Source organism: Lygodium microphyllum, chromosome 20, assembly GCF_053477565.2.
Source record: "Lygodium microphyllum isolate KBCC chromosome 20, Lygodium_microphyllum_v1.1.10, whole genome shotgun sequence".
Lineage (NCBI taxonomy): Eukaryota > Viridiplantae > Streptophyta > Polypodiopsida > Schizaeales > Lygodiaceae > Lygodium > Lygodium microphyllum.
In genome coordinates, this window is record NC_141154.1 from 68,524,991 (window position 1) to 68,547,223 (window position 22,233).

Consider the following 22,233-nt stretch of genomic DNA (forward strand, 5'->3'; position numbering starts at 1 on the left):
TCATTGACGATTTTTCACGTAAAGTCCAGGCTTACCCCATTAAGCTTAAGTCAGATGTCTTGGCTATGTTTCAAAGATGGCTTGCATTGATTGAGAACTAGACTAGGCATAGGGTGAAATGCCTTAGGACTGACAATGGGGGAGAATATGTGTCACATGCCTTTGAGCAGCTATGTGACAAGAGGGGTATTAAGCGTCAGTTGACCACCCCCTATATCCCACCCCATAATGGTTTGGCTGAGTGGATGAATAGAACCATCCAGAAGCGTGTACGCAGTATGCTTAGCCATGTAAGCCTACCATAGAGCTTTTGGGATGAGGTAGTTAGCACAATTTTGCATGTCATCAATAGATCACCTTCCAATGGTTTGGATTTTCAGGTGTTGCAAAGGAGGTATGAACCGTCTTATGCGCATCTATGTGTTCTTGGATGTGAGGCATTCTGCCATGTGCCCAAGAACAAGTGGACTGGCTTTTATGTCTTTGTATTGGGAATCTTAAGAGTGTCAAATGCATTTTCCTTGGCTATGGAGATGTAGGTGAGATCGATTACCACCTTTGGGATCTGCAGGCGCGGAAAGTCAGGCTCCTGCACAGCCAGTTGGATAGCTTGCAGTAGTTGTTTGTACACATGGCCACGGTATTGGACAAGATGTTAGACATGCAACAGAGCCTACAGTGACATGGTCTACTAGACCTAGACATCCACCTAATCGCTTTGAGCCACCGATGCATTATGTCTTTGTTATAGATGCAGGAGAGCCTCTCACCTATGATGAGGCTATACGCAAGGGTGACAGTCACTCCTGCAAGAGGGCTATGCAGTCTAAGATAGACTCCTTACATAATAATATGACTTGGGATTTGATTTCCTTACATGTTGGCAAGAAGACTCTGCCATGCAAATGTGTGTACAAGCTGAAAAGTACCCTTGGACAGCCCAAGCCGGCTTATAAGGCAAGACTTGTTGTTAAGGGTTTTAAACAAGAGCATAGAGTTGACTCTTTGATGAAGTCTTTTCTCTTGTGGTCAAGATGACCACCCTATGCTTGGTTTTGGCCCTAATCGCGCAGCTTGTTGACTCAGACATGTATCAGATGGATATTAGGACTGCATTCTTGCATAGGGATTTGCATGATGAGATTTACATGGAGCAACCTAAGGGCTTTGCAGAACCTGGCAGAGAGCACCTAGTGTGCAAGTTGAAGAAAAGTCTTTATGACTTGAAGGAGGCACCTAGGGAGTGGTATCATAAGTTTGATGCCTTTATGAAGTCACAGAGGCACAGAATGAGTGATATGGATCCGTTTCTTTACAAGAAGAAAGTCCATGATGGCTCATTGCTTATTTTTGGTACTTTATGTGGATGATATGATGATAGCATGGAAAGCCCATGATGAGTTGGATGCTCTTAAATCTCAGCTGAAGAAGAGCTTTAAGATGAAGGATTTAGGATAGGCCTCTCACAATTTTGGTATGCACATTAAGTGCGATAAGCATCAAGGACTACTCTATCTTTCACAGAGAGAGTACATTCATAAAGTCCTTGAGCGCTTCTGCATGTAGGATGTGAAGCCTATTGGCTGTCCATTACCTTCTTATGTGAAGGTTCCATAGGCCGATTGTCCACAAACTGATGAGTAGAGAGCCTAGATGGCCAAGATTCCTTATGCATCAGTTGTGGGCAATTTGATGTATGCCATGATAGACACTCGACCAGATATTGCCTTCCTAGTTGGTGTTGTGGTACACTATATGGCTACACCTGGCAAGAAACATTGGGATGTTGTGAAGGGTATCACGAGATACCTGAAAGGTACAACAGATATGTATATTTGCTATGGCAGCCACCATGATACTAGAGTTGTGGGGTACACAGACTCCGATTATGTAGGACATGCAGATAGTAGGAAATCCACTTCTGGCTATGTATTCACCTATGCTAGATGTGCTGTCTCTTGGATGTCTAGGGTTCAAAAGTGTACGGCTCTCTCTACCAGTGAGACCGAGTATGTTTCAGCCATTGAGGCTTGCAAGGAGGCCATATGGTTGGGTCGTTTGGTTCATGACCTTGGGATTGATTCTATACCTACGTTGCATTCGGATTCTATGAGTGCTATTCAGCTAGCTAAGAATCCAGTCTTCCATGCGAAGACGAAACACATTGAGGTGAGATATCACTTCATGCATGGGGTCACGAAGTACAAGTCTGTTGACCTTGTCAAGATCTCCACTGAAAATCCTACCGATCTCCTCACAAAAAGCCTCACTACTAAGCGCTTTGCCTTCCTTAGGAGATTGATGGGAGTTAGATGAGATGACATTTTTCTTCATCCTGTTGTACATGTGTACATTGTATTGTCTTTTCTTTTTCTTTTTCACTCCTCACTGGGATAGATTCGCCTTTAAGTGGGAGGTTGTTGGGGGTAAAGGTGCCTCTGCCTAGTCACCCGTGTATTACTACACTAACAATACCGCCACTACACACTGCAGGTGGTGGGCGCCCATCACCGTCACTTTATTCTTTATTTTTTTAGTGACAGTTTGAATAAAGGAAGGCCCGGGCACACATTGTGACTATTGGAGTTCCCATTTGGTCTCTCTCTCTCTTTCTTGCTCTTGCTCTCCCGCCATAGCTCTTCCAAGAAAGCTTCGATACTTCTCACTTTTCAGTGCTCACTTGAAATGCTTGAAACACTTGAAACAATAGCTCCCACTATACTAGCCAACCACTCTATCTCAACAACTAAAGAGACAAACACTTGCACCATGTGTGCCTTGAATTTCTTCCAACCATGGATAGGATGATTTCCATGCTTGACATAGTGCCACCAAGTGTGTGCAAAATCATCAAGATAAAGAGTTGCAAGACTTATGCTCATCCATCTTTGGGTAGAGATCAATGTAAGATTCCAACTTGGCTTTCACCACCTCTAGTCTAATAGGGATGATGATTGTCCACTGTATTGAGGATTGGATCTTCTAAGCATGTTGCCCATTATATCCATGATGCCCATTTTGGCCATGTTGCCCATTGTATGCATGCTGACTATTGTGACCTTGCTATCCATTATATGCATATTACCCATTGTGGCCATGTTGCCTTTTTTTCTCTATTATGAAGCTAAAATCTACTCAAAAGTGGAGACTGACTTCTAATGCAAGGGTGCATAGGGAAGCCACTCATCGCCAGCTCTTCATTTCTATTAAACCACTCACCCACTTCAAAGATGTTGATGGGGAGGCCTCTACTCTCAATAATACTGGGCTGGAAGTTTGCATTTGGGGGGTTGGGTGTGGGTTGCTTGGCTAAGAGTTTGGCATTTGGGGTTGGAGTGGGGTGCCTCAATTCGTTTCTATCTCTACTCTCTTTGTCTTGCAAATGATTGGTGGCCACTTGAGAGACAAGGATTGTGAATTTATCCAAACTTTGTTCAAACTTATGTTTAGGCTTTAGAGCACCATAGATAAATGTGTTAGATGGAACGTAAAGTACCCTATCCATAGCATTATCAATGGAAGTGACTTCATCATTGATCCATATTGGCAAATCCATGAGAGTGGCCCACATTAGGCATTTTTATTACATAATAATATTTGGAGAGGAGACTAAGGTATTGCAAGAACCAAATTGCCCTTGTAACTAACAACACATCCAAAAACCCATTCCTTCTCAACTTGAGATAGCTAATTAACACCGTGAAAATTTTGACAAACCTACACTGAAGCATGAATGACTTATCTTAATATGTGGTTGAAAACCATCAATTAGACTCTTCCTTTGATGGTGATTGACCTATGAAGTCAAAAAAGACTCAAGAGGATGCATACTATATATACTATTCTTTGATTCACATGAGAGATAGGGATAGTGTTGCCTTGTAATAGGTCTTACCTTCCACAATATCTTCTGCATGTCTTCTTTGATTGAGCAATGATTGCTCCTCTCTAGTCAAGTTCTCCATCTCTACCATATCATAACCATCAATGCACACAATAATAGCATGGTCCACCTCCATGCCTGCTCCATCTATGCATGCTAACTTCTTACTTACTTGACTCTCGACTTCATTAGTTACAGCAAAATGCTTGCTTGCTCAAACACCTTGCACACATGCAAGGGAAGAGGGAGAGGCCATGTGTTAGGCAATTTTAATGGTGTGTTAGTTGAGTTTAATGACCTCTAAATGTCTTTAATTCCACACATGTCTTGCTCTCCTCTAGGTTACCACCATAGTCAAAAATAATTCAAAGATTTGCTAATTAGTAAGAGCTTAGGTATGCAATAACTTTATTTACATGTCAAAATGATTACATTAAGCACTACGACATATGGTCAATACAGTAGGTGGATGGCTTATGCCTATGCCTATGTTTTCATACTACAATTGTGCAAAATCATAGTATATGCATTGTTAGTTTACATTTGCATCATTGAAAACATATAGAGTGATTATCATAATATTATCATATTAGAACAAATAGTTAGTTAACTTGTGAAATGTGCCAAAAGTAATTAATTATCCTTTTATGCTTAAGAAAAATGACTTCAATTGCAAAAGAAGTTGGCATACACTTACGACTCTTGAATCATGAAGAGGTTCATCATTTTTTTACTTGACAATTTGAACTTTGGGAATCAAAACGAATGCATGAGAGTCACTATATGATGTATTTTCGTCTCTTAATGCCCATGTAATTTGAGTGACATGAAAAATTGTAATGATTAGTATCATTTTGTTCAAAGTTCGATGTGCAATTTTGAATGTCCAATATAAGTTGCAAGCAACTATTGGAAATGATAACAATACTTTAGTCGAGATAGTATGATCCATTGATGAAGACTGAAATCGTAGCCATATTTCACAATGTGGAATCAATCAATATATTTTTGTGTGAGCTTATTTATAAAGCTTTGCTAATGAGCAAGAGCTTTAACATGGGATAACTTTGCTTACATCTCAAAATGATTGCATTACACATTACGACATATAGTCAATACACCCAGTAGTTTTGCTAGCAACTAGATGGATGGCCTATGCCTATGTTTTCACAAACCATGCTTTAAAAATACTAGCTTAATTTACTAATAAGATTATATGTTATTGATAATTCAAGCAGGTAGATATATATTACAATGATCTAATTGTCGAGAATCATAGCATATGCATTGTAAATTTATGTTTTCATCACTAGAACACATAGAATGACTCTCATACCATGACCATAATAGAGCAAATAGTTAGTTAACTTGTGAAATGTGCGAGATGAAATTAGTTGTTCTTTTAAGCTTAAGAGAAAGCATAAATTCACGACTCTTTGAATTATGAATAAGGTCGTCATTTTGTTACTTGATAATTTAAATTGGATGATAGATGTTGAATAATGATGAGTTGTGTCTCAGTTGTATGTTTTGATTTGCCAACATAATAAAATAGTTAAGGTGCCAATCTTGCTTTAAGGTTTGGTTTCATTATGGTCTATTAATGTACTTTTAGTTAATACACCATGTTAGATTGTTGGCACGTGCAAGTCAGAAGACTTGCAGATGCAAGTAAATGTAGTAGAGGTTTTCACATGCATGTTCAAGCTTTGTGGACCAAATACCAATAAGAGACACAATGAACTATAGAGCAAAAGCAAAGTAGAGAAAAGAGAAAGTGTTGTTCTAATCTAGACTTGCCATGCTAGATGAAATCTAGTGACTTCATGGAGTACCCTTGTTTTTGAAGTCGCTCCATACTTTTCTCAATCATGATACATAAGTTGTAATAATCAAATGCATTATTTACACATCATTTTCACTTGATTTGCATAGGCTTGTGCAAGTGAAATCTACCTATTCATGCCCTTACTCTTAAACAATTTTAGAGCAACTTTCCATGGGGGTTATCTAGTGGGCATCATAAATCTTTATTTTTGCAATACATTATGTTTTGTGGCCTTTACATGTGTTGTGGACCATAAAATGAATTGAGTCATAAGAATTTATATCAATTCTAGAAGGCCCAAATTTGAGCATTTTGGATCCTTAGATTATTACTATTGCAACCTTGGAGTAATTGATTCCATGAGTTTCACTAGCTTTTGTTAAAAAATTGAGGATGCATGCTAAGGAGGATCACTAATGAGCAAATAGACAATCATAATGAGGCATAAGCATTGACAAAGAAAAACAACTGATATTACCTAAGCATAATACAAGTACAATTGATGATAATGACTAATGAAATGAGTGTGAGAATGAGTGCCTTTTATAGACTTACAGTAGATGGTATTGGTAGGTGAGGAGAGGTGGAAAGTGACTGTGGTATTCACCAATTGTGGTTTTAATAAACCATGCATACATGACCTAGTCTAAGACTTTATTTGCAATGTGTTTCTTTGTCTTGTTTGTTCCTTACAAAGAGGTTATGGTGGATGTGATTGCACATTTCTCAACACCCCTCCTCAATCACAACCAAGAAGAAAGGTTGTCATGAGTAGAACCTTGCTAAGTGTAGACATGGAAAGAACCAACCATACAAAGCTAGAGGCTGTCATAAGCCTCAATAAGTGTGTAGAGGTTGTAGTGTGTAAAGGTCACATGAGGAGTATAGGAGATTATGGTGGGAACATTAGGCAAGTCCACATTTTAAACTTAAAAAATTCTATCAAAAAATGAGCTACAAAAGAGGGATTGTTGAGTCCTATCCTTTTGTTCTTGGGTGTCTTCTTCTTCTTCTTCTTCTTCTTCTTCTTCTTCTTCTTCTTCTTCTTTGTTGTCTTCATCTTCTTTGACTGTAGCAAGATATGCTCTTTGAGACATTTTCTTAGCATGGCAAAAATTTCTCAATATGCCCAGTTTTCTTACAAAAGTCACAGACTATGCTCTTCTTCCCTTTCACATAGAGGAGTTGTTGTTCTCCTCTTGAGATGCTTGTTTCTCCCTTGCTCTTGATCTTCTTTTCCTCTTCCAGGAGAGAGGCTTTGATATCCACAAGCTTCGGCTTTGGCATGTTGATTAATGTGGTAGACTTATCAAACTCGAGTGGAAGACTCTTGAGAAGCACTCCAATGCAAATGTCTTCATCCATCTTCAAGTTGATTCCTGCAAGTTATGTCAACAAGCTTTCCATATAATTCAAATGAGTTACAAGTGAGGTACTACTTTTCATGTCAAGCCTAAAAAATTCAATAAGTAAGCCATATTTGGAGGATTTTGAATGAGCTCCAAATAGGGTTTCTAATCGATCCCATGACGCATGAGAGGTTTCACAATCATCAACATGATGAATGTAGCTGTCATCAAGTTCGAGCTCGATAATAGCTTGAGACTTATCATCATTTTTATCCCATATGATTGAAAGTGTAGCTTCCCTTGGTTTCTTCTCTTGACCACTTGTGATTGACCATAAGCCTCTCAGGAACAGTTTGATCCTAGTTTCCGATGTATGGAATCCGACGCCGTTGAATTGAGCTATCGATGAGTCCTTGCCCATGTCGAGGTTGCGAGATCATTAGCAAATCAGCTCCAAAAATTTCAGATTTTAGTAGCAGAAGAGTTGAGCACAAGTGCCAAGAAGCACTAGGTGATTAGTATTAAGAGATAGGTGATTAGTATGCCCTTGAACTTGAGATCTTCAAGGTCTTACACGTCCAAGTCTTCCCCTCCTTGATTTGATGTTGGAGTAGCGCAAAAACACTTAGATTTGATCAAAGGTGAAACTAATTGTGTTAGATAACATAAGTGCTAAAAGCACTAGATGAGTGTGATGGACATTGTGCTTGTACCTTCTTGAATTGAACTTGAATCTTCTACAATGTCCCCTTCTTGTTGGTTTGATGCCTCAAGTGTTATTAGAAACTGAGTGAGAATTCTAGCCCAAGTGGCAAAAACTCAAATTGACTGAAGTGGTATTGGTAGGTGAGGAAAGGTGGAAAGTGACTATGGTATTCACCAACTATGGTTTTAATAAACCATGCATACATGACCTAGTCTAAAACTTTATTTACGATGTGTTTCTTTGCCTTGTTTGTTCCTTACAAAGAGGCTATGGTGGATGTGATTGCACATTTCTCAACAGCTTTATCTTATTAACCTTTGTTGGCATTATTGTTGCAAATTGAAATGTATAGTAGTAGGCTTTCAGACTCCTACATGTGCATTTGATTAGCCCTCACTCAAGCATGAGTTGGAAACATATTTCTGGAAAATATTATGAAGAAACATACATAGATCTCATTGAACTCTTCTTAAACATGCAAATCAAGTGATTTGGAGATGGAGGTTTAAAATTTTAAATTATTATATGTATTTTTTTCTTGATAAGCTAGATTCCTTTTACTATAATAAGAAATCCTCAAGGCCAACATCCTTTTCGACGATAAGCTATGACACCACTCTCCCGAACAATGGTTGGAGATAAACACTCACTAGATTTCTTTTATTGTAGTAAGAAATCCTCAAAGCTAATTGGCCTTGCAATAAGCTATGAAACTAGTACTCGTGAGTTGGAGTCCTAAGCACAGTATTGTTATGTAATTTCATCTTAAGAGAATCGAGGGGCAGCTCTAACATCTGCTACTTCTATTACACAAAGATTTTTAGGGGAGGCGGGCTGCCACATGTCACGCATGCAACCCTTGGTAAAATGTGCTATGCATGCCTACCCGCACATATCAATCCAGGCGTGAAACATCGGGCTACCACATGTCACGCATGCAACCCTTGGTAAAATGTGCTATGCATCTTGCGCATGCACGCCTGCCCACACATATCAATCTCGGCACGAAACAACGGGTGCTAGGTGTGAATTGCCTAGTTAATCATAATAATTTATATCAATTCTAGAGGGCCCAAATTTGAGCATTTTGGATCCATAGATAATTACTCTTACAACCTTGGAGAAATTGATTACATGAGTTTCACTTGCTTTAGTTTAATACCTTAGCTCACATGATTGTTGCAAATTGAAATGTATAGTAGTAGGCTTTCAGACTTCTACATGTTCATTTGAGTAGCCCGCACTCGAGCATGAGTTGGAAACATATTTCTAGAAAATATTATGGAGAAACATACATAGATCTCATTGGACTCTCCTTAAACATGCAAATCAAGTGATTTGGAGATGAATTTTTGAAATTTTACAATATTATATGTATTTTTTTGTTGAGAAGCTAAATTTCTTTTACTACAATAAGAAACCCTCAAAGCTAACATGCTTTTCAACAATAAGCTATGACACCACTCTCCCGAACAATGGTTGAGAACACTCGCTAGATTCCTTTTATTGTAATAAGAAATCCTCAAAGCTAACTAGCTTTGTGATAAGCTATGAAACTAGTACTCGTGAGTTGGAGTCCTAAGCATAGTATTGTTATGTAATTTCATCTTAAGAGAACCAAGGGGTAGCTCTAACATCTACTACTTCTATTACATAAAGATTTTTGGGGGAGGCGGGCTACCACATGTCATGCATGCAACCCTCAATAAAATGCGCTATGCATGTTGCGCACACATGCTTACCCATGCATATCAATCCAAGCGCGAAACACCGGGCTGCCACATGTCACACATGCAACCCCTAGTAAAATGCACTATGTACGTTGTGCACGTGTGCCTACCCATACATATTAATCTCGGCACGAGAAACACCGGGTGCGAGGTGTGAATTGCCTAGTTAATTCGCACCTAGTGAACTAGGCTGCTTCACTACCTCAAGGCGACATTGTGCAACTTCGCTCAACAATCCATTTCTCCCCTTTCTCCCCCCCCCCCCCCGCCCCCCCAAATTCCCTATGTTTAATTCTCTCTCTCTCTCTACCTTCTATTTTAGTTTGTTTTTCTGGTTCTCTCTCTCCTTTTTTTCTATCCTTGCTTTTCTTCTCTCTCTCTCTCTCTCTTTCTCTCTCCCCCTTTTTATTCTCCCCCCCTTCCCCCCTCTCTCGGCTCTTTTCCTTCTCCCTCCCTCTCCTCTTTTTTCCTTTTTTTAATTTTCTCTCTCTTCATTCTCTTTTTAAATTTTTTTCTTCTCTCTCTCTCTCTCTCTTTCTCTCTCCCCCTTTTTATTCTCCCCCCCTTCCCCCCTCTCTCGGCTCTTTTCCTTCTCCCTCCCTCTCCTCTTTTTTCCTTTTTTTAATTTTCTCTCTCTTCATTCTCTTTTTAATTTTTTTTCTTCTCTCTCTCTCTTTTAAATTTCATCTTTCCTCTATTATTCTCTCTTCTTCTTCTTCTTCTTCTTCTTCTTCCTCTCTCTCTCTCTCTCTCTCCCCCCTCTCTTTTCCTTCTCTCTCTCTTTTTAAATTTGATCTTTCCTCTCTTTATAATTCTCTCTCCATGTTCCCTCCCTCCCCCCCCCCTCTCTCTCTCTCTCTCTCTCTCCCTTAGTTTCTCTTAAAGTATGTACATTAAAAACTTTTCCTTGTATATAATTCTCTCTCTTTATGTTCACATTCTCTCTTTTCTTCTCCTCTCTCTCTCTCTCTCTCTCTCCCCTTTCTCTTAATTTTCAAATTTTCCTTCTCTCCCTCTTGCTCTTTTAAATTTTATATTCTATCTCTATCTATCTCTCTCTCTCTTCCCCCCTCTCTCCTCTCTCCCTTCCCCCTCTCTCAAAAAATCTTTAAATTAAAAAAAGATTTTTCTCTTACCTTTTTTCTCCCATTTCTCTTCCTAATTTTCTCTTTCAACTCCTCTCTTTCTCTCTTTCTCTCTCCCCCCTCTCTTTTCTCTTTTCCTTCTCTCTCCCTATCCTCTTTTTTCCTTTTTTATATTCTTATTCTCTCTCTCTTTAAAGTTTTTTATTTTCTCTCTGTGTGTATTCAAATTCTTTCTTCTTCTTCTTTCTCTCATTTTCTTCTCTCTATCTCTCTCCCCCTTTTATTCTCCCCCTCCCCTCTCTTTTTCTTTTTTCTTTTCCTCTCTCTCTCTCTCTCTCTCTTAAATTTTATATTTTCTCTCTCTATAATTCTCTTTCTCTGTGTTCTCCTCTCTCTTCCTCTCTCTCTCTCTCTCTCTCTCTCTCTCATCTTCTCTCTTTTTTACTCTCTTTGTATCTTTCTCTTGGTCTCTCTCTCTCTCTCTCTCTCTCTCTCTCTCTCTCTCTCTCTCTCTCTCTCTCTCTCTTATTTTTCTATTCCTCTTTCTCTTTCAATTTTTTTTTCTCTTGCTTTCTTTTCTCTCTATATATTTTTTATTCTCTCTCTGTTTTTCACTTTCCTCTCTTCCCCTTTCTCTCCCCTTATTTCCTCTCTATTTCAAATATATTTCCTCTATGTTTCTCTCTCTAAGTCAAAAACTATATTTTAAAAAGTTTAATTTTAAAAAAACTATTCTCTTTTCTCTTTCCCTCCTCTCTCCGTCTTTTTCTCTTTCTTCCTCTTCTTCTCTCTCTCTCTCTCTCTCTCTCTAAGTCAAAAACTATATTTAAAAAAGTTTAATTTAAAAAAGACTATTCTCTTTTCTCTTTCCCTCCTCTCTCCATCTTTTTCTCTTTCTTCCTCTTCTTTTCTCTCTCTCTCTCTCTCTCTCTCTCTCGCTAGCTCCCTCTCAAAGTGTGTGAAAACTTATGTCAAAAAAACTTTAAATTTAAAAAAACTGTTAAAAATATTTATTTATTTTTTAAAAAAAGTCTAATCTAACAGAGAGAGAGAAACTTTTGATTTAAAAATAATTTTGATTTAATTAAAAAGGGAGGAGAGAGAGAGAGAGAGAGAGAGAGAGAGAGAGAGCCTAAACCCTACAATGAGAGGGGGGGAGGGGGGAGAAAGGGGCTTTTAATCAAAAAGGGGAGGGGAAAGAGAAAATGAGAGATTACATGAGAGAGAGAGAGAGAGAGTAGAGTAGTTTATTATCATCCACGGAAGGCTAAATTATGACCCATGGGACCTTTCCACATATACAATGATTCTCCTCCCCCTTGGTAGGAAAGGGTAGCTATGGTGAAAGAACAATCTATGTAGTGGAGTTCTCCCAAAAGCGTAACATGCGGGTGATGAGAGCCCCTAACTTCGATATAGGAATAGTGGTTAGAAACTGGTGAAGTGGCCCCTATAAAGGGATATCAAAGTCAGCTTGTATGTGTGCATATGCTAGGCATGTCATAATCACGTGCTCCTCTGATTCTACACTCTGTAGTCCACACAACTTACATAACCTCGTCTCTCTTGCCTGTCCACTCCATGCACCTGTCTCGATCAATAAAGTGTGTGATCGAGTTCGAAGTCATGCAATACTCCGTCTAAATACCAATGAGAGCGGATTGGCTATGTATGGCTGCACGTATGCCTCTGCCTGCATGTAGGATTCCCAACATGAAGGATAGATATGCATAATGTAATAAGCAAGTTTGCCATTTGCTCCCTTGCTTTGATTTTTTGCTTGGTACGCTCGTAAGAGGTCTGATTGAAATGTGTCCATGTATATATCTTCGGATGCCATATCTAGATATCTATCCACTCCCCACCCTTTAAACCATTTTCGCATATCCAACATCCATCACAAAGAGAGAGAGAGAGAGAGAGAGAGAGAGAGAGAGAGAGAGAGAGAGAGCCTAAACCCTACAATGAGAAGGGGGGGGGGGGGGGAGAAAGGGGCTTTTAATTAAAAAGGAGAGGGGAAATAGAAAATGAGAGATTACATGAGAGAGAGAGAGAGAGAGAGTAGAGTAGTTTATTATCGTCCACGGAAGGCTAAATTATGACCCATGGGACCTTTCCACATATACAATGATTCTCCTCCCCCTTGGTAGGAAAGGGTAGCTACGGTGAAAGAATGATCTATGTAGTGTAGTTCTTCCAAAAGCATAACATGCGGGTGATGAGAGCCCCTAACTTCGATATAGGAGTAGCGGTCAGAAAGTGGTGAAGTGGCCCCTATAAAGGGATATCAAAGTCAGCTTGTATGTGTGCATATGCTAGGCATGTCATAATCATGTGCTCCTCTGATTCTACACTCTGTAGTCCACACAGCTTACATAACCTCATCTCTCTTGCTTGTCCACTCCATGCACCTGTCTCGATCAATAAAGTGTGTGATCGAGTTCGAAGTCATGCAATACTTTGTCTAAATACCAATGAGAGCGGATTGGCTATGTATGGCTGCACGTATGCCTCTGCCTGCATGTAAGATTCCCAACATGAAGGATAGATATGCATAATGTAATAAGCAAGTTTGCCATTTGCTCCCTTGCTTTAATGTTTTGCTTGGTACGCTCGTAAGAGGTCTGATTGAAATGTGTCCATGCATATAACTTCGGATGCCATATCTAGATATCTATCCACTCCCCACCCTTTAAACCATTTTTGCATATCCAACACCCATCACACAGAGAGAGAGAGAGAGAGAGAGAGAGAGAGAGAGAGAGAGAGAGAGAGAGGAGAGGGGAGGGGTTTTAATTGAAAAAATGAGATTGAAAAAGGGGGTAGGTTTGGGAAGCTCTCTCGAGATTCGAGGCTTTTGGAACTTACAATCAAAATAATATAGACGTAGTAAGATTTTTCTTCTTCTTCTTTGTCTCTGTCTTTGTCTCTCTCCCCACTTTTCTTCTCTCTCTCCCCCCTCTCTCTCCTCTCTTTTTCTTCTCTCTCCCTATCCTCTTTTTTTCTTTTTTCTTCTCTCTCTCTCTCTCTCTCTTTTCATTCCCTCTTTAAATTTTTTTCTCTTGTCTTTCTTTTTAATTTTATATTTTCTCTCTCTTTGTATTCAAATTCTCTCTCTTCTTCTTATTCTACTTCTTTTCTCCCTCTCATTTTCTTCTCTCCCCGCTTTTCTTCTTCTCTCTCTCTCTCCCCGCTTTCTCCTCTCTTTTCATGTTTTCTTTTCCTCTCTCTCTCTCTCTCTTAAATTTTATATTTTCTCTCTCTATGATTCTCTTTTTCCGAAGTGAGATGGAAAAATGATATAATGCTCTCAGGTAAAAAGTGACGATGATATATAGTGGCCAAAGAAAGTGAAGATACTAGGGAGTTTGAGAAATGTCCAAGGCAAGCATGGAGAAAATTACAAACCAAATGCTCAAATGTTATGGGGGATTGTACAGATGCTGACAATGGAGGTAGCCTTCAACAAGATGGCTAATGAAAAGTATGTGATACTTTGCAGTTGAATGCAGAGATGTTGAAATGGACAACAAAGGAGACGATATTGTTCATGTTGCATGTGATACATCATGCTTTTGCATATGGTTTTCCCCAAGAATGGCAGGAGAATTGGATCCAATCGTTGTATAAGGGAGGAGATCGCAAATTACTCACAAACTACCACACAATTATGGTCAGTTCAGCCATGGCAAAGCTATTCAACATTATTCTAGAAATACAATTGAGTAAATGGGCAGAAAGTAATAACAAACGAGCTTATGGACAAGCAGGTTTTCACCCTGGTCATAACACCATAGACCATTTGGTTACTTTACGTGTGCTTATAGATGAGAGTTGACTTGAGGGAGCAACCTTTTATTACTATTTTGTGGATTTTAAGAAGGCTTTTGACATTGTACCAAGAGTTGGCTTATGGCAACAAATGCAAGAATTAGGGGTTCCAAATGATCTATGCATGGGAATTTACAGGATATATCAATGAGTGGTGTGCTGCCTCAAAGGTCGCAATGGGCTGTCACAAGTATTTGAGAGTAATATGGGAGTCAAACAAGGTTGCCCGCTCTTCCCTACATTATTTGGTTTATGTATTGATAAGCTAGAGGAAATACTTCTCACGGCTATGAATGAAGAGGAAGCCAAAAGCCCGCATATTGGTATGTTTGCCATATTGCTTTTGCTTTATGCAGATAATGTGGTTTTCTTTACGTATATTGGGGAGCGTATGCAACAATTCATGGGGATTCTCGAACAGTTTTGTCAAGATAGTGATTTGACAGTGAATGTATCAAAAACAAAGCTAATGGATATGCGTACCAAGCAATCAAAGACCCCACCAAAAGTACATTATGTGGGATAGTCTATAGAGGTAGTATCTACTTTCAAATACTTGGGGATTGCGATACCTACAAACCACAGATGGTGTACATGTGTGGAGCAGCGATTAGCGGCAAGGAAAATCAAGTATTATCACTTTGCAAACGATTGCAACCATACAAATACTAAATGCTGAAAAATACAATGTATGATTTTTTATGCATATGTTCTACAAACGGTATTATATGGAGTGGAAGTGTGGGGAGGGGGGAGCATCTCCTCATTTGCATGGAATGACATTGAGAAGTTGCAAAAAGCTTTTATTCGTAGACATTTGGGCATCAAAAGAACCACTCCATATGTACTTATGCTTTTGGAAACTGGCCATCAGCCAATTGAGGTACATGCTATGATTCGAGTATTGAGATATGCCACCCGAGTATGTCAAATGGATGACAGTAGGCTCCCTAAACAAGCATGGATGTTAGCACACGCCTACAAAAAATGTGGAAAAGTAAAGTGCTTTTAATAGGATGGGTGTTGGATATGCGAAAATGGTTTAAAGGGTAGGGAGTGACTCTCATCACTTGCTTGTTATGCTTTTGGGAGGACCACGCCGCATAGATCGTTCTTTCACTATAGCTATCCCTTTTACTATGGGAGAGGAGAATCATTGTATATCTGAAAAAGTTCCATAGGTCATAATTTGGCCTTCTGTGGACGATAATAAAATACTTTACTCTCTACTCTCTCTTTATTTTTTAAGAGAGAGGAAATGAATGAATTTTATTTGAAAGAGCTTTGGGAAAGAGGGTAAGTTTGGGAAACCCTTTGGAGATTCCAAACCTACAACCAAAATAAGAGAGAGATTATACTTGAGAGAGACGGGAAGGGGTTTTAATTTGAGAGAGAGAAAGAGCCCTACAATGAGAGAGAGAAAGGGGAGGGAAGAAAGAAATAGCTTTTAATTAAAAAATGAAGGAAAAAGAAAAAATGAGAAATTACACATGAAAGAAAGAGGAAGGGACAAAAATTTAATTAATTTTTTTAAACAAAACAAAAGAGATAGGTTCAAAAAACCCTCTAAAAATTCGAAGCTTTTAGAACCTACAACCAAAATTATATAGTAATAAGATTACCTCGTATGGATCGTGCAGAGAGGGCCTAAAATGTTCACCAAAGGTAAAGCACGTTTACTGCGAGGAAATTACGACGTTTAGGACAAAGCCGCGGTAAATTCTACAGACAAGTGGAGTTACAAAAGAAAAGAAAAACCATGTCACCATTCCATCTTTCGCTTCCCTCATCTCCACCAGCAACATCATCGTCAGTATTATCGTCGTCTTCTTCTTCTTCTGCTTCGTCTTCTTCATCGGCCCTCCCGGAGGTGGAAAAGGATCGTGGTGCGCCATCCCCTTCGGCCGCCATGCGCATCATCGTGCCCCTCCAGGGAGTTGTCCAAGGCCGTGGCGGCGTCTTCTGGGGCTCCGTCATCCCCTGCGCTCTCTTCTACTTCCTCCAGCTCTATTTCCGCCAGCGCCGTCCGAACTCCTCAGACGAACCAGGCAAGGAGCAGGCCTTATTTCTTCTTTCGTTTTCCTTGAAATTGGCGAAGTTTTCGATTAGAGTCTCGCTTGGCTTTTGCCCTATCATTCTTCATGTTTGTTGCATTCCGCTTTTAGCAAGGATAAGCCTGTCTTTCTTGAATCTGCGAAGCATTCCATTATTTAGACCCGCTCCTTGGCAAGGAGTAGCTTAATTCCTCTTTCTTTTCTTGAACGTTAATTCTTCTTTATTTTCTTGTCTTTCTCAAGTATTCAATAATCTCCTCTGGCAAAAATGCCGCTGCTAGGCAAGCAGCTTACTTTTTCTTTCTTTTCTTGAGTTCAATAATTAGTCTGCCTTGGCTTTTTGCCTAATCGCTCTCATGAGCACCTTCTCTTTTACAGCTTAAACTGCTTTACGGAAGCTTAATTCTTCTTTACTTTCCTGAATTTGCAAAGCATCCCATAATGTTGTTTGTCTTGCCTTTTTTGTCCTATTGCTCTCATGAGCCTTCACTCTACAAAAGACATGCATAATCAACATGGCACAATTTTCCACTCATTCGAATGGTAAAGAACCAGCTTGATTGCCTTGCTACATTGAGAAGAGCAAATGTGATTCAAATTACTTTGCTTATTTCGGGTGGTAAAGGACCAGCTTGATTGCCTCGCTACATTTACAGTCTGTCTTAGCCAACAGATCTCAAGATCAGAATCTGAAAATAATGAATGCTAGAGTGTGCCCCAAAACCGGCTATAAATAGCTGAAAAATAGGAAATAATTGCAGCAGGTTGGTTGATTGCAGCCAACTGCAGTAAAAATTGTCCGACTGCAGGTGCTGATGTGGCACTGCCATCCTCTCTGTCCAGGAAATGATTGGCTAATAGACTAACGTTGAGCAGTGACGTGCCATCAAAACCTCGGAGTATGACCCCACTTATGTAGCTCCAACCTCCTATAGGGTGTTGACCACCATCTGTAACCGACCCCTAGAAGGGCACCTCGTAATCCACCCGTATCTAGATCGAATTCTAACCGAGGAGGAGTCACACATTGCGAGTCAAGTAAACTCTAGTGACTTCCTCATGGATGTTCTCACCTACATCACTCAAGTAGGCATTCGTCCTTTCGACATGGACCACTATGCTCATTTAGAATACAATTCGAATTTCTATACTTTGCTCATACAGAAGTAAAGCCCCAAGAACATGCGTTGAATGTCCTTGACCTCTCAACCTCTAATCCTAGGAAGGATTCTTCTCATTCCCAAGGGGGGAGGAGGTAAGGTGAAGTAAGGCGAAATCAACATGTGATATCAAGAGGTGAAATCAAACATGTAAGGGGAATGAAACACACAAGGAAAAATTAAAGTCTCAATCAATGCCCAAAATAGATGAAAATTAACTCGTGATTAAGGAAAAGTGTCATAAAATTTTGGAAATGAATAGAACTGCTCGAAGGAAAATTCTCTTTTTATGCTTAGGCATGTTCTTCTTTCCAAAAAAGCATTATCAACTCTTGTTTATCTTCCAGCAAGAAAGTGTCTTAAGAACGCTAATGGTGAACCATGGTTTGATGTGAGGAGCTGAAGATGGCATCACAATAGGATCGCGCCCACCGTTTTCTTTTCACGGACGAGGAAAGAGCGAAATATGGCATTTTCCTTGAAAATCATGCCTACAACCAGCTCAAGTTCCGAAGCATCCACAATATTGCAAAGGTGGTAGCTAAGGAGGAGATTGCAAAAAGGGTCGTGGAGCAATGCAACCTAGCCAAGTATCTCAAGAAGGTTGGACAGGATCCCTGACCACACCAAGTGTATGGAATTTTTTGAGAACCTACAACCCTGATAGGGAATGTGGGACAGTGATCCTGGGGAGGGAAGAAGGAGCTAAGCAAGTTCAGATTCAACTCAGTAAGGCCTTGGTGTCAGAGTGCAGCGATGCGGAAGCGTAGGACAAAGACTGAGAGGGAGTGAACACAAAGAGAAGAGAGAGAGAAAAGGAGACAGTATGATTCGGCCTCTAATGTTCCGGGACATATTGCAAGGCTTAAAGGTCTCTTGCATTGGCAGATAGATCTCATCCGGCACTCTGACTTACTCCCTCGGGAGGACTTACTTCCTTGGCATATGGCAATTTCCTCTGTGTCTTTGCCATGATTTTTGTAACTCTTTTGTTGTTTAGTACTGAGATTTTACGCACGATGGCTTAGAGCCATCGTGTATCTTGTAATCATGTAAACTTGTACCTTTTTTCGTAATTAATACAATTACCTTTTACGAAAAAAAAAGAAAAGGAGACGTAAACGCAGAAAATCTGCGGTGTATTGTGCTGTATAAGAGTGCAGAAATACACAAGGGGGCAGAGGAAATATTTGCGTATGTATCTGACTTGATGACCTCGATCTCCGTCAGCCCGAGCACAGTCTGTCTCAGCCAACAGATCTCAAGATCAGAATCTGAAATGATGAATAATAAAAGTGTGGCACGAACTGGCTATAAATAGCCAAACAATAGAAAATTCCCAGCACTAGGTCGGCTGCATTAATTGCAGCCGACTGCAGAAAACTGGCCGACTGCAGCAACCTGTGCCACGTGGCACCCTGTCCGACCAGCTGACGTGGCATCCTTTGCGATTGCACTGTTGCTGTACTGCTTTGCCCACGACTGTACAGGGAATGGCTCTCTAACACCCCCTCTCAGATCCTGGACAGGGCAGAAGACCAAGAATCTGGAATGTTGCTGAAGAAGAGCCTAGGGAATCATCTTCGTGAACAAATTTGCAAGATTATTCTCCGTCTTGCAATACTCCATATCAATGGTCCCATCCAGAAGCTTCTCCCGAATGAAGTGATACTAGATCCCAATGTGCTTCGTTCGGGCATGGAATATAGGATTCCATACCAAGGCAATGCAACTCTCATTGTCGCACCGCAGAAGAGTAGGACGAGTTTGGGGGCAACCAAGCTCCTCCAACAATCTCCGAAGCCACACAACCTCACATGTGGTGGAAGACGCAACCCGATATTCCACCTCAATAGAATAAAGGGCGATCGTGGGCTGTTTCTTGCTACTCCAAGAGATAACACCTGTACCCAAGATAAAATAGTAGCCCGTAGTAGACCGTCGGTGGTCCACATCGCCAACCCAATCCAAGTCACTCAAACCTGCAAGAGCCAGATTTGAAACATTTGTACCGGCGGGATAAGAAATCCCTAAATTAGAGGTCCCTCTCAAATACCGAAGAATCTGCAGGGCAGCCTGCCAGTGCACTTGTTTGGGTTCCGTCATGAACCTTGCCAAAAGACCCACAGCAAAACAAATTTCAACACGGGAGTGTTGAGAAGCCAAATCAAGGATCCAATCAAGTGACGGTAGCGTGAAGCATCCATCACGGGAGAATCTGAGTGTGAAGTGGCATTTCAATTCAGATCCATAGGAGTAGTAATGAGCTGATAAGTCTCCATCTTAAAAGTCACCAAGAGCTCCTGAATGTACCTCTGCTGAGAGATGAAAATCCCCCTCTGAGACTGATAAATCTCATGACCCAAGAAGAAATGAAGAAGCCCCAAATCCGTCATCTCGAATGCCTGATGTAAAGCTGTCTTGGTCTCTCGGACCTTTTGTGCATGATCCCTTGTCAAAATCAAATCATCAACATACAACACAAACACGACCAACCTCGGAAGTGTGCACATAAAGCTGTGGATCGGCCGTAGAGCACAGATTTTCCAACTTCGACTGAAGAAACGAGTCAATCTTTTTGTTCCATGCACGTGGAGCCTACTTGAGGCCATACAAGGCCTTCTTCAACCTGTAAACTTTCCTATCCGAGGATCCAAAGCCAGGAGGCTGCTCAACATAGATCTCCTCCTGCAAGTCACCATTAAGAAAGGCCGACTGCACATCTGACTTATTAACAGGCCATCTCCTATGGCTAGTCAAGGCAAGAACAGCTCGAATAGTTGCCATACGAGCAGTGGGGACAAAAGTATTATGGAAATCAATGCCTAGGCACAGAGCAAAACCTTTAACAACAAGGCGAGCCTTGTGCTTGTCCAAAGAACCATCGCTAAGGTACTTGGTCTTGAAGACCCACTTGACACCAATCACCTTCTTGTGGGAGAGACGAGGCACAATAGACCAAGTGCCATTTCTCTCAATAGCCTTTAACTCGGCTTCCATGGCCTTTTGCCAATGATTAGACTGCAAAGCCTCCTTCACTGAAGTGGGCTCTTGATCCTGCATAACACGGGTCAACAAACAATAGTTGGAGGAAACAAGCTTCGAAGAATGTACCTGGTGTCCTTTGTGACCTCCGCGGTCCATCCTGCGGTTCCCAGACCTCAGGGACCCCCTCAATCCCTGAATCTAAGAGTGTGTCACGGGCCCAACGAGGAGGAGGACAAACCTCTCCCTGTCGCTCTCCATCTGCTGAAGACTTAGGAACATCCACCGGCGGAAGCTCCTCGGGGGTTGCCGATGGAAGAGAAGTCTCTGAATCAGAAGAAGAATCTTCATCAAGAGGCTCTGGCTCCAAAGGAACTGTCTCGGGAGCCCAACTCTCCCTTGGATCTCCAAGGATGGGGTGCTCCTCACCCCCCTTTGTGGCCGGAACTTTCACAAACCGCACATCTCGGCTCGTGTAGACATCTCGCTTAATGGGATTAAACAAACGATAACCTTGGGACTAGGAGCTATAGCCAACAAAAACCTGTCGTCGGGAAGCTGCCTTGAACTTATCACGTTGCGTCTTCGAAATGTGAACATAAGCGTCACACCCAAAGATCTTGAAATAAGAGACATCAGGCTTAGTCCCGAAGTGAGCCTCAAAAGGTGTCATCCTGTCAACGGCCGAAGTGGGAGATCGATTGAGGATGTGAACTGCGGTAGCCACTGCCTCGGTCCTCAGAAACTGAGGTGTCTGTTTGGTGCTCCATCATGGTGCGTGCCATCTCAATCACACTTCGGTTCTTCTGCTCCAAAACACCATTCTCTTGGGGAGTGTTGGTGTTAGCAAACTCCTGGTGAATGCTCCTATCTCCACAAAAACGAGCAAACTCATTAGACATAAATTCATCTCCCTTGTCTAAACGCAAGGTCTTCAGTTGCCGGCCAGAACAATTCTCCTTAAAGAGAAGCCAATCGTTGAAATGAGAGAAAGCCTCCAACTTCAAAGTCAAGAAATAGGCCCAAGTTATCCTACTATAGTCATCTACGATCAACATGAAGTACAAGCTCTCCTTTAGGGACTCGGTCCTCATCGGGCCATAAAGATCCATAGATACAAGCTCCATGGGTGAAGTAGACCACCTAGAGGCTGTGTTGGGAATCGCATCTCGATGTAGTTTCCCATGAATGCAGGAGACACATGGCTGATGGCTCACCACTATGTCTTGCAAGCCTCGGACAAACGACCCTCGCGACGCCTTCTGAAGGTACTCGTAGTTCAGGTGGCCAAACCGAGCATGCCATCGGACTGTGTCTGAGAAGTAAGAAGAAGAGAAGTAAGAGCTGAAGAAGACTTCAATTTGTAGACGCCATTTTCCTCATATCCTATAGAGAGAACATTCCTCGATCCATGATTAAGGACTCGAACAGTATCACTGTCAAACTCCACCAAGAGACCAAGAGCACAAATCTTATGGACCGAAAGTAAATGATACTCCAAACCTGGCACATGCAATTCCTCAGAGGTGTGGGTACCACCACGTTTATTTGGAATAAGCTGCATCTTACCCTGTGCAACAATAGATACAGAAGAGTTGTCTCCTATGAGAATTTGCCCACGC

General features: G+C 40.9%; 1 protein-coding gene across 1 annotated transcript in view; it reads left to right on the top strand.

Moving 5' to 3' along the window:
* Positions 1–16,141: 16,141 nt before the first annotated feature.
* ACS12 (1-amino-cyclopropane-1-carboxylate synthase 12) overlaps positions 16,142–22,233 on the top strand; it is a 94,984-nt gene continuing 88,892 nt past the window's right edge. Inside the window, exon 1 of the mRNA XM_087701503.1 lies at positions 16,142–16,460. Coding sequence (XP_087557629.1) covers positions 16,172–16,460 — 289 coding nt within the window. The 5' untranslated portion in view covers positions 16,142–16,171. The remainder of the gene's footprint in view (positions 16,461–22,233) is intronic.